The sequence below is a fragment of the Equus caballus genome, chromosome 20 (genome assembly GCF_041296265.1).
Source record: "Equus caballus isolate H_3958 breed thoroughbred chromosome 20, TB-T2T, whole genome shotgun sequence".
Classification (NCBI taxonomy): Eukaryota; Metazoa; Chordata; class Mammalia; order Perissodactyla; family Equidae; genus Equus; species Equus caballus.
Window position 1 is genome coordinate 20,645,444 of NC_091703.1, and position 12,848 is coordinate 20,658,291.

The following is a 12,848-nucleotide window of genomic DNA, read 5'->3' on the forward strand; positions in this document are numbered from 1 at the left end:
GCTCTGTGTCATGTCTCAGGAAGTGGCAGTTTCATCCCTGTGGCTTCATTTCCTATCAAACAGCTCCATCCTTTGTAGTCCCAGCTCCTGATGAGCAGCTCCTGCTGCCACTCTAGCCCCTGCCAAATTATCGCAGCTTCTGGGCTCTCATAATTCCACCTCTTCGAGTGGGTCTCTCCAGCCCTTAGGCTGTAGTGGTTTCCTGCTGTTGCTTATCTCAGGGTTGCGTCACCATTCCCCATTTGGTGTCTTGGCTTTTCCATCGCCCGTGTAACCACATTTCTGTATTAATTTTTCTTTATTTTAATGCCTAGAGTGGCTTCTGTTTTCCTAACTAGAACCTGATGAATGCAGGGTGAACATTTGAGAGTTCAATTTTGGAAATGATTTGTGTCAAGTTTTAATATTTCTTTGCTATATTCTGGCAGAGATGTTGTTAGGTGAGTTGGTTGGTGGATCTTATGTAAATAACTCTATTGCCATGAAAATAAGATAGTGAGTTCACTCGCTATGAGTTCAACTGGAAGTATAAATTTGGATATCATGTCTCAGGATAATGGTAGTAGTTAAAACCATGAGAAGAATGGTCTCATCTAGGGAATAGATGAGAAGGGGACCAAAATCTTGCTTCTAAGGAACTCTAATTCGTGGAGGGCAGAGAGGGATGGGTAAAGTAGAGAGCCCAAAGAAGTAAGAGGAAAACAGGAGAGTGATGCTATTGACCATGAAGAAAGCAGTGTTTAACTGCATCATGCTACTGTCTATGGCATTTCATGTCAGTTCCCTTGATGAAAGCGAATTCAGGGAAATGGGGAGTAGTTGAAGGTCTTCACCAAAATGAAGTGGTGGAAGAGTGAATGGGAGGTGACAGTGTATAGCAGGTGCAGAGACAGTTCTTTCAAGATGTTTGACTATGAAAGGGAGTAAAGAAATGGGGAGATAGCAGGAAGATTAAGACAAGCTACAGTTTTTATAATTGCTTTTTTTTACTTTGAAAATACTTAATTTTTGAATAGATTCAAAAATAGAAAATAAATTATACAAGAAACAGTTTTCCTCTTACCCTGTCTCCCATCAGTCCTGTTCCCACTCCCTCCTTCTGGTCCTGGCCTTTGCTGTTTGTTTCTGGTGTACATCCCCCAATTTTTTTATGCAAATACAAACAAATATGAATATGTATTCTAGATTTCCAGTGGTAGCATAGTGTATATATTTTTGGTGTCTTATTCTTTTCTCTGAACAATATGTCTGAGAGATCTTTCTATATTAGGACTTAGAGGTTATTCATTTTTCTTTTTTTTTTGTGAGGAGCTTGATAGGAGTCTTAATTTTGAATGTACTAAAATGCCTTTAACCAGTCACCTCTTACTGTTATAAATAATGCTGCAATGAATGACCTTAATTGTGTAATAGGTTTGCAGTAGGCTAAATTCTTAGAACTTCTTGTTCAGAGGATATGCATTTGCCATTTCGGTAGATATTGTCAAATTGCCGCCATAGGTGGTGTTCTAGTTTACATTCCCACCGGCAGCACGTGCGAGTGCCTGTTTCCTCATAGTTATGTCAGTACAGTATGTTATCAAGCTTTTGGGTTTTTGACAATATAGAAAGTGAAAATGGTACAGTTTTTTTTCCCTTAGTGCAGTTTTAATTTTCATTTATTAAGAATGAAGTTGAGCATCTTTTTGTATGTTCAAGAGTCATATGTGTTTTTTTGTGAATGCTGAGTTCATATTCATTGCCCATTTTTTTTCTATTAGATTTTTTTTGGTCTTCTCAATTTTCGAGTTTTACTTATTAGGCCTGAGGGCCTAAAAGCTCAGAAATATTAGCATACAAGATGGGCACGCTGAGCAGTGGCTTTGGGTGGAGGGGTGGTGACCTGATCCTGAAGTGCCCTGTGAAGTCTGTTTGGTGTGTATATCACCTCTTCGTTTATTAACCTATTTAACATGTAGAAATAGATATCCTATTAGGGATTCTTTAGATGTAGTAACTTCTGAAGTAATTATGTGCCAGGTCAACATAGCAGTTTAATTTGGAAAGAGGACAGGGGAATATTAGCAATGTTCTGTTACACATCGTAAGTAAAAGGTTTGTCTAACACTCTGATTTTGATTATGACCAGGCCTACATAGCTATGTAATTAATTTTCAATAGTTATTGGCAGAGTTTTGCCAGATATTAATTCTCTTTTAAAAGAAAAAAATGTCCTTTTCCCTTCATACAGTAAACGGAGTTCAAGCTGACCAGTGGTTTCCTCATCTTATTTCTGCAGAGCACTCAGCAGGACTATTATAAGAACAAACTCATTGTGCGAGTAATCTCCAAGAATAAGTGCATTCCCCTAGGAGCTCCTGTGTTCTGCTTCACTCAGAAACACACCAATCACCAATAGTAGACAGTGGAGGGGCTAGTTCTTGCACTGGGTATTTCAGACTGGGAGCTGTAGATACTCTTTGTCAGTCTCTGTCTCTTTCTTTCATTTCTCCTCCTCTCCCCTGCTTGTTCCTCCTTTTCCTCCATCTTCATCTTCCCATCCTCCAACTCCTTCAACCCTAGCTGACTAAAAGAATATTTTTCTTGTGGATCACTTTAATTGCTTTTATAAAACAGATTTTGAAAACATGGTTTCCCCATGCTGTGCATTACACAGTCCATATAAAGAACAATTAATGAGATGTAGAAGAAAAAAATTAATCCTTTGACTAGAATTTTTATTTTGTCTCTTATTGATTTTAAGAAATTATTTTTCAAGATGTACCTTAGAGGTGCTTTTAAATTCTCTTATTAAAGCATACTCTATTCTCTGAGTTTTTAAAGATTTTATTTATTTATTTTTTCCTTTTTCTTCTCAAAGCCCCCCGGTACATAGTTGTATATTCTTCGTTGTGGGTCCTCTAGTTGTGGCATGTGGGACGCTGCCTCAGCGTGGTTTGATGAGCAGTGCCATGTCCGCGCCCAGGATTTGAACCAACGAAACACTGGGCCGCCTGTAGCCAGGTGCACGAACTTAACCCCTTGGCCATGGGGCCAGCCCTATTCTCTGAGTTTTTAATGGGCACCCAATAATTTGTATTATTTAGATAAACTCCCCAGATATGATTAAGCGTTATGGACATTTGAACTGTTTGGATTTGACTTGTCTTTCAGAGTTCTGTGGTAAAGAAATTCCCCCAAAATGCTGGTGGATCCAAAACAAACTTTTTTCCCCCTCTTCATGTTCTTAGTGAATTTTTATTTGTTTCGGCTTGCGTAACTGCCTTACTTAGATCTATGAATAGACTCCTCTTACTGTTTATGCTGCTCCTCTAGTTGACTTTCAAATGGAACAGTTGTGTAGGATAAATGTTTTGTTCTGAGTAGTGTTGATATGAACCATGCCCATCCCTTCTTTAATGCCACCATTATCCAGAAGCCTGCAGGGTAAAGGGAAGATTGGTTGCTGTGAGAGTCAGTTTGTGCTTTGGAGTAATGATCCTGAGCTCATTCTTAATTCTCCCTTTACTTGCATGTCTCCCACTGATTACAGAAGGCCTAGAGCTGACAGGTTCAAGATCTGGAAATTTTGGAAATAGCCAAACAGCTCCTTTTGAAGCCTGGTTATTAGTCTTAGAAATATCATGAGGCAACCTCAAGGCCATGTAGTACTTCTTTATTTTCTTTTTAGATATTGTCTGCATTATTTTTGATCAAGAGGCAAAGAGCCACAAATGAGGCATTCTAATTTCCTTAAATTTACAGTCCCTGGAGTCAGTTTGTCTGGATTTCTAACCCTGGCCCACTCTTACTGTGTGGTTTTAGGCAAGTTTCTTTTTCTTTCTAAGCCTTAGATTCCTCCTCTGTAAAATTGGAGTAAAAATGAACCCACCTCAAATTGGGAGGATTAAATGGAAAAAAAAAAAAAAGAATACATGCTTGGCTCATTGCTGAATGCATAATATATACTTAATAATGTTAGTTATCATTATTGCTAATCAGATTTTTATTACTTTAGATTTAAAAGTAATTTATCTTGTGTACATAAAGAAATAGTTTGGAAAGTAAATGTGTTTCAATTAAAACAAATAAGTTTGTTTCTCTGTCCTTACACTCAAAGTGGGTAGTGCGTCCACGACCATAATTTTCTTGGTTCCATGAGTACAAAAGCTTTTAGCAGTGGGGAGAAAAGTCCCTTAGAAAATGTATGTCAGATCACTTGTTTTTGTGATGAATCATAGCAGGAAAATAGTTTATGTTCTCACTTTAAAATGACAGAACACTATTGATTCTGAACTTTATGGAAAAGGAAACTTAAAAAGATTAGAAAGGCTTGATTAGTTTTCTTACATGAAAGGGCAATACATTCTTTTAAAAATTCAAACAGTACATATGGATATAAATTAAATATTAATGTATCCCTTCTCAAGATTAAGCTTTATAAAATTATAAAAGTACTGTTCATGCAAATTTTAAAAAAGAAAAGAGAAAGAATATAAAATAAAAGGTCACATGAATGGATTACAACTGAACCTTTGTCTCACTTCCAAGGGCAAACACCTCAAACAGTTTCGTGTATATGCTTGGAGAAATTTTCTTTGCTTAAAACAGAATTTCCTTTTTTCTCTTTTTCCTTTTTAAAACACAAACGAAATACAGGACTTAGTCTTCTGCACCTTGCTGTGTTTCATCTGATGATATGACAAAGATTAGTTTAAATTAGCACTTGTAGATTTACTGTGCTTTTTAAATAGCTGAATGGTATTTTGGCTACAGTTTCCTAATTTATGTAGCCAATCTCCTTATAATGGATATGTAGGCTTTCCAGGCTTTTTGCTTTGTCAGTAATCTTCAATGAGAATTTTAAAATTTATATGTGTGTGTGTGTGTATATATATATGTACATACGTGTGTGTGTGTTTGTATAAATATATGTGTATGTGATGCAAGTATCCTACAAGCGTATGTAGGAGGAATTCTGATGCACATTTAATGTTTTTTTTCTTGCTGAAGATTTGCCCTGAGCTAACATCCACTGCCTGCCAATCTTACTCTTTTGGTATGTGGGTCACCACCACAGCATGGCCACTGACAGACAAGTGTTGTAGGTTCGAGCCCTGGAACCGAATCCAGGCTGCAAAAGTGGAGTGCACCGAACTTAACCACTAGGCCACGGAGGCTGGCCCTAAATTTTTGATAGCTATCCCCACATTGCATTCCAAAGAGTTTCATCAGTGTAGACTGCCGTCAGCTGAGTAAGAGGTTGCCAGTTTCCCTGTTCTTTTGCTAGCACTAGATAGTATCACACTTTTTAATATTTTCTAATTTGATAGGAGAATATAGGGTCTTATTTCATTTTTACATTTAAAAAATTCGGTGAGATCATTGTATACCAGGATGAATTCCTAATAGAGCAAAGCTCTAAATGTAAAACCATATGTGTATTAGAAAAAAACACGGGTGAATTCTTTAGTCTGAGAGTGGAGGAAACGTTCTAATTATGACTCAAAGTCAAGAAAAAAGAGAAGAGGTTGATAAATTTGGTATCCTAGAAATAAAAATGCATGAAGAAATTCTATAAAAAAGTAAAATGGCAAACTGGGAAAAAATATTCTAACTTCTGTCATAGACAAAGGATGAACATCCTCTGTGTGTGTGTATCAGTAAATTAAAACTTGAGATGAGAATGACTAACCTTAGATAGAAAAAGGGGCAAAAGATGTGGAGAGAGAACAGAAAAAAACCCAACAAATGGCTCTTAAACATGTAAAAAGATGCTTAATGCATTCATAATAAGAGAAATACACGTCAACACCTCACTAGCATCCTGTTTCTTACCAGATTGGCAAAAGTACAGAGGTTTGATAGCACACTCCATGGGCGATGTCATGGATAAACAGGCAGTCTCATGCCTTGCTCACAGCATTGCAAAGTGGCACAGCCCTTATGGACAGGAATGTGACAGTATGTAATGGAATTACATAAGAATTTATCCTTTGACCCCCAAATCCTACTTCTTTGGGCTTGATTCCAAAGATAATCTGGGAAAAATACAAAATGATGTGTGCACAGTGGTATTCCTTGCAGCACTATTTGTAATGAATTACAGTGCTTTCGTTTGAAGTTCCCTTCCCAGGTAGAGAATGTGCACACAGACATTTGGATATCCTCTTAGTTCTTATGTCTTTTGACCTTAGCTTCTGTTCTTATTGAAATACCATTGGAGGTGCTGTAGTTTTTAATTTTGGTTTTCCTTTCATTGCGGTAATTCTGTTTTAATGTATGAGTCCTTTTAGGCAACGAGGTAGTTGGTGTAGCTCAAGCACTATAGGCGTTTATAAAGTCATTTCAGCAAACATGATGGATTTGGGTTATTTGCTGCATTGCTAGTGAGTTTATTACAGTATATAACAATATTTAATCAAATTGGTGAGAGGAAATAAAAGGTTCACTTTGAGGTAAATCATTAACTTTTTCAAGGAAGACAAATTATATTTTTTAATGTCTCAAGCTGAAGAATATTCAGTGTGTGACAATACATGTGCCTGAAAAATATTAATATACAGTCCAAAAAGGGGCAATTAATTTCATATTCAAAGGTAAAATTATGCTAGTTTCACTTTAGTTTTTGGAAGTTATTAAATACTCGCAAATATTGAAAATAAAGAAAAAAAATGCTTGTCCTCTTCATCTTTTAAATGAAAAGATAGAGCAAAGGTTATACATTTTTGTGTTTATTTCTCATGAATATTTCCATGTTATAGCAGTTACCTACTGTCCTGTAATCACCTGGTTACTTGACTCTGTGCACTGCCTCTCTCCGCCCTCCGCCAGCAGGCTCAGTGCCATCTGAGTAAACAGTCGTTTTTGAATGATTAAATATGATACTTACTTTTCTTTTTCATATTCATTTTTTTAATAGAAAATGCTTCAGACGCAGATTTATGGCTCCTGAATAGCTGTACTGTAAAAAACCCAGCTGAAGACCACTTTAGAAACTCAATTAAGTAAGTGGAAGTTGATTTTTTTCTATTTTTTCTATGCAAAGTAAGGATTTCAGGAAATTAAGCCTTAAAATATTGCTAATAATGTAAATAGTATGTATCAAAAAAAGTATGAGTTGGACTTCCCAATCTGGTGGTGGAGATGGTATCTCAGTGTGGTTTTAATTTGCGTTTTCATATTTACTAATGATGTTGAGCATCTTTGTATAGGTTTATTGGCCAATGGAATTTCCTTTTTTGTAAAATGACTTTTTAATCATCTTTTCCTATTGAGTTGTTTGCCGTTTTATTATTTGTGGGATACATTGTATGTATTCTATATACTAATCTTTACATGTTACACGTTGTGAATATCAATTGTGGCTTATCTCTTCACTTTCTTTAATGGTATCTTATGATGAAGAGAAATTCTGCTTTAAAATTTATCAGTCTTTTCCTTTGGGTTTGTGCTCTTGTTGTTTAAGAAATCTTTCCTTACCCTGAAGTTAAGATATTCTCCAGTATTTTCTTCTGAAAGTTTCATGGTTTTTACGTTTTACATTTAGGTTTATAATCCATCTGCATTCAAGTTGGTTTTTTTTGTAAGGTACCAGGAAGGGGGTCCCGATATATTTTAAACTTTAAAGAATTTTGGTTTTTTTCAACAGAAGACACTGAATTTTTCCACTATTTATTGTTTTGTTTTTGTTTTTAAAAAATCCATCCTTTCTCCTTTTATCTGGGTATTGCCTGCTCTGTCGTATGTTGAGTGTCCATAGATGTTTGGGTCTGTCGCTCGGCTCTCAACTTGGTTCCGTTGATTGATTTCTTTATTCTGATGCTTATTCTGCAAAGTTGTAATTAGTATAGATTTATATAAAGTCTGGATATTTGAAAGTGCTAATGCCTTTTTCTTCTTCTTTAAGTGAGTTTTGGCTTTTCTTTGCCCTTTGCCCTTCCGTATAAATTGAATATAAGGTTTTAAGTTCAACAAGGAATACTGTTGTGATTTTGATTGTGGTTATATTGAATCTCTTGATGACTTTGACGGGAGAATTCGTATCTTTACATTTGAGTTTTCTATTTCATGTATAAGGAATTTAGGTCTTCTTTGACTTTCTAAGGATTATAATTTGTTCATATACCTGCTGTGCATCTTTTGGATTTTTCTTCCTAACAATGTAGATACTGAATTGTTTCAACATCATTTATTTAAAAAAAAACCAAAACAAAACTTGTCCTTTCTCTTTTTATCTGTGCACTGTTTTTTGTTTTTATACTATTGTAAAATATAAGTTTTAAAAAATTGATTTTCTGGGGCCGGCCTGGTGGCGCAGCGGTTAAGTTCACATGTTCCACTTCTCAGCGGCCTGGGGTTCGCTGGTTCGAATCCTGAGTGCGGACGTGGCACTGCTTGGCATGCCATGCTGTGGTAGGTGTCCCACATATAAATTAGAGGAAGATGGGCACGGATGTTAGCTCAGGGCCAGGCTTCTGCAGCAAAAGAAAAAAGAGGAGGACTGGCAGTAGTTAGCTCAGGGCTAATCTTCCTCAAAAAAAAAAAATTGAATTTCTAACTGTGTTTACTCCCTTTGTTTCAGAGAATTAATTCTTGCAGCAATGTGAAGGATGGTTAAGTGTAAGGAAGAGCGTACATCAGAGGTCCATTTAGGACAGATTTTCCGTATCCAGGTGGTGATGGCCTCATCTCAAGTAGGGGTGTTTGGAATTGGGAAGAAGGAGTTGGCTTGAGAAGAAAGAATTCTTTACACTTTCAACATTATTGATTATGACTCCCTCTGACTAGAATGAAAGAGGGAATTCCAGACAGGGAGTTCAATTAGAAGGAAGACATATTTTGCTTTTGAATATGCTGTGTTTGAATTCACAGCTAAACATTGTAATAAAGTAATGGATAATGTTTGATTTTTGTTGATTGTCTTCTGTGTGGCAGGCACTGTTTGAAGCGCTTTACATCAATTGATATTATCTAGCTTAATTCTTAAAGTCTGTCAGTGAGTTGTAGATTCCAGTTTTAAGTTCCTGTTTTACAGATGAAGCAGTATCTCTTTTACAGGTGAAGTTCCCAAAGGCTCAGTTCATCAATGGGGTAGGTAGGATTTTAACCTATGCTGTCTGACTAGAGTTTGTACGCAAACCATTTTATTACTATGCTTGCCAGATAAAGATGTCAGGTAGGCAGCTGTAGCATTGAGGCAGATATCAAAGAGACCGACACTAGAGAGAAAGATTTTATATTGTTTGCATAGAAGTGATAGTTAAATGTGATGACATCCTCAACTCAGAAATTGCACAAAGAGCAGAGAAGAGTTCTTACCTGAACTGTGGTGGGAGGCAAAGGAAGGTGGTAGTGATGTGGGATGAAACAGGGGAATTAGAGTCATGTTTAGGAGAGGAGAAGGACGAATAAAACCAAGAGCAGAGAATGATGTTTACCAGATGCTGCTCATTTTCAAAGAATGCTTTTTATTTTATGAGAAGTCTGTCATGTTGCCAGATTATCTATTTTTTCCCTATAGGAAAGGTAGGTAAGATATAAAGATATTTTAGTGCTACTGATGCCCCCTAAGTACAGAGTCCAGAGAAGTTAGTTTCTGTGGTTATCAATTTTATAATGTAATTAATAGATACGCGTCTAGACTGTGTATAAAAGTTTATTTAAAAATTCAAATATAACTTGTCTCAGTGGGTTCTGTTATAAACTGTGTTGTGACTGTGGTTCAGAGTAATGGTATGGTGTTTGATTGAGGTGATCACATAAGAAAAGTGTGTCATTTTAATACTACAAAGCTAGTGGTAGCAAGAACAAGCACTATTCTGCTTGATTGAAAGAAAATTTTAAAACAATATTTTAGGTGATTAAGTATTTTTTAAAATGGCTCTGAAGGCTTTTGATAATCACGACTAGTTCTTGTTAACATAAATCTAAGCTAACATTGAATTTGTTTCCAGAATAAATATAACCCTGTAAAAGGCACAGTAACAATTAACACTGAGCAAATGTCAAATTCAAATGATATTTATACATTTGAAGACTTTCAGTGATGGATTACCCACTCTTGTCAAGCATTTTACTTTACTTAGATGTTTTCTCCCTTGTCATCATCAGATCCTAACAAAGAAAAACACAGATAGATAGTTCATAAACTTTTTTATATCTTAAGTCATGCTACACATTGGTCTTCTCTCATCCTCTAGCTCCATCTTTTCCCTTCAGCCTCCTCTCTTGCGTGCATTTTTCTTTTTCACGATAGTGAGGAAACATTTAAATTGAAGGAGAGTCTGATAGGGTGTTTCCTTTCTCCTTGTTCTGTTGCACCCAATCACTTATGCTCACATTCAGAGATTTACAAGGATCGGCTGGGACCTATTGTTTTCTCACCTGAACCCCCTACAGATAATGATTGCTTCACTTTACCGCTCATTCCTGAGTGTGTCATCATTTCTGATCATCTGCTGTTCTCTTCCAATGTATTCTGGATATTTAATAGTTGTTTGTCTTTAATTACTTATCACGTCATTTTCTGTCCCTTGAGCCATCTTGTTTTAACAGTAAAGAAAGGTAACTCTGAGGAATTTGTTGTCTTTCATGTGATTAATACAGTCTCATTGATTAAGATGCATAAATTGTGAATTTGTGACAAGGCAGTCATGGACTGATTTTTCTTTTTCTTTTTGGTGTTTCTCTTGGTGGTGGTGGTGGTGGTGGTCAGAAGTATTAGTTTTGCAACTTCACAGTATAAACAGTATTGAGAGGAGTATTATTTAATCTTGGTCAGAGAGAATATTGGCTTAAAATTATTTGGAAATCTTCATTTTATAAACTAGTGCTGGTAATAAATCATTCTATTGTTAATTCTTTAGTCAAAGTAACATACCCAATATGAAAATGTGTATCTGTATTAATCTGTGGGCTGTGCTGCTCAGTACTTTCTACTGACTTTCTGCTAGTTGATCTAATTACTAAGGTTTTACAGTGTTTGTTTTATTGCTGTTCAGATTGATAAAAGAGTAGGAGTTTTAAGTAGCAGAAATGGAGTTAAGAATGATTTTTTTTTTTGTCTGCCTTTTGAACTTTGAAATCTTAAATGCTGTTGCCTTTACTAATTTTGGAAAAATCACTAATGAGCCCCACATTTTGTGATGGCAGCCTACTGGATGCATATTCTTTCCTTTTGAGCATTTATTTTCCAGTTGCCCTGTCCTTCTTTTATCCATCATAGCAATTTGATTTAGACAATATGGCCTTTAACTTGAGGGCTTCTTGAGTAAACGAAAAAGATCAAAAGTTTCAAAAAAACAAAATTTGCTCTTAATGAGAGTATCAAATAAGAAAACTCCTTTGGTTAATGCTTTATAGAAATGTGGGATCTTTTCCATGCCACCTAAAGGAGGTCATTCAGAGGCTGGTGAAAATAAACACATCTTGTGTGTTCTATATAAATGACAGAAAGAATAGCTAGCTTGCTTTGATCATGGACTGTCAACCTCTGTTTGACCTTGTGCATTATTAACCCAAATGGGCACTGTGGTTTAGCCATACTGATAGTAGACAGACAAGAGCCACTAGTTCTTTGAACCACCTTTGCCTATAGAAATAAATTGTAGTGTTGATGGGATGGTTTAGAAATCTGAGTGAAATTACTTGAAAGAACAATTGGAAATATAAGGAAAAATGGACAAAGAAGAAAAGTGTGATTGAGATAGAGGATACTTTGTATAATATCTTCTGTCTGTAGGAAAACACCTTCTCTAGCATTTTGTTGATCAAAGATAAAGTATTGGATGGTCGTTCTTATTATGAAAATATTTTTTGCTTTATGCAGATTTAACTTTGAGTTCTTCATCATAAATTGAAGTTGGGGATGGTGCCAGAATATTATTTCAACTTGAATTTGTGAAATAAATTGCCTTAAGCTGACTTATTAAGAACAGAGAAGTACTTTCTTTTTAAGTTAGTAATTGTCCAGTTTAAAAGTAAAAAAAAGAACACCATCTCGACTGATTCTATTTTTAGCTAGATTTGCTAGTAATCAGTTATCTTTTTCTTTTTTTTAATTAAAAAAATGGCATTGGAAGTTAAAAATAACACTGGGTTTTAGTTTGGCCTTTTGCAAGAAACAATTTAGATCACGCAAGTTGTTTTGTTAAACTTGTTTTTAGTACTGTAAGTTGTGAATTTTTCTTTAAACAGATCTTTTAATTTTGGCTTTTCTGGTTGTATGAAATGGCTTTAGTTCAATATCAGTTTTATGTTATTGTTTAAAATGTCAGCAGCAGATACAGTGAATCCTTGTATGCTTCTACCAGTCATAGTCTCATTGTTTCAGCTGTCTGTGCCCGCCGAAAAGTTTCTTTCTAAGTGGAAAGTTAGTTCAAAATATGGTACCGTTTGACTTAGTATGTATTGTTGATCAGGTATTGTCTAATGCATTTGTTTTTCTCCAAACAGTGTTATGCTAATATGACTTTACATTTCCTCCTACCATTTCTCACCTACTTCTATTGTTTAGATACTGTCTATATGCTGGTTACTCCCAAATTTCTGTTTCTGACACTGCTCTCTCCTTCCAAGATCCAGACTTGTATATCCAGCTGTTGCCTGGATTTCTCCATTAGATGACCCATTGACACTTCAAACAGTCATGTCAGATCCTCTTCATCATCTGCCTCACCTTTTCCCCAGCTAGTGTTTCCATTTATATTGCCTATCTTGTTTGGTTGTATAGTTATCTACCGAATAGTCTGAGAGTTTTCTTTGATTTCCCATTTCCTTTCCCTTCTTTCCCATCCTCAAGGATTGATCCTATTTCTAAAATATCTTTTTCTTTCTCCCTTCGACCCATTCTTCCTCTTTCTTTTTGT

The 12,848-nt window shown here is 35.7% G+C and overlaps 1 protein-coding gene across 13 annotated transcripts in view; it reads left to right on the top strand.

Moving 5' to 3' along the window:
* The window catches only part of CDKAL1 (CDK5 regulatory subunit associated protein 1 like 1), a 610,319-nt gene that overhangs the window by 77,339 nt on the left and 520,132 nt on the right, over positions 1 to 12,848 (top strand). For all 13 annotated transcript variants that reach the window (XM_005603599.4, XM_014734733.3, XM_023624511.2 and 10 more), the window contains one exon: positions 6,902 to 6,986. In XM_005603599.4, coding sequence (XP_005603656.1) covers positions 6,902 to 6,986 — 85 coding nt within the window. The remainder of the gene's footprint in view (positions 1 to 6,901; positions 6,987 to 12,848) is intronic.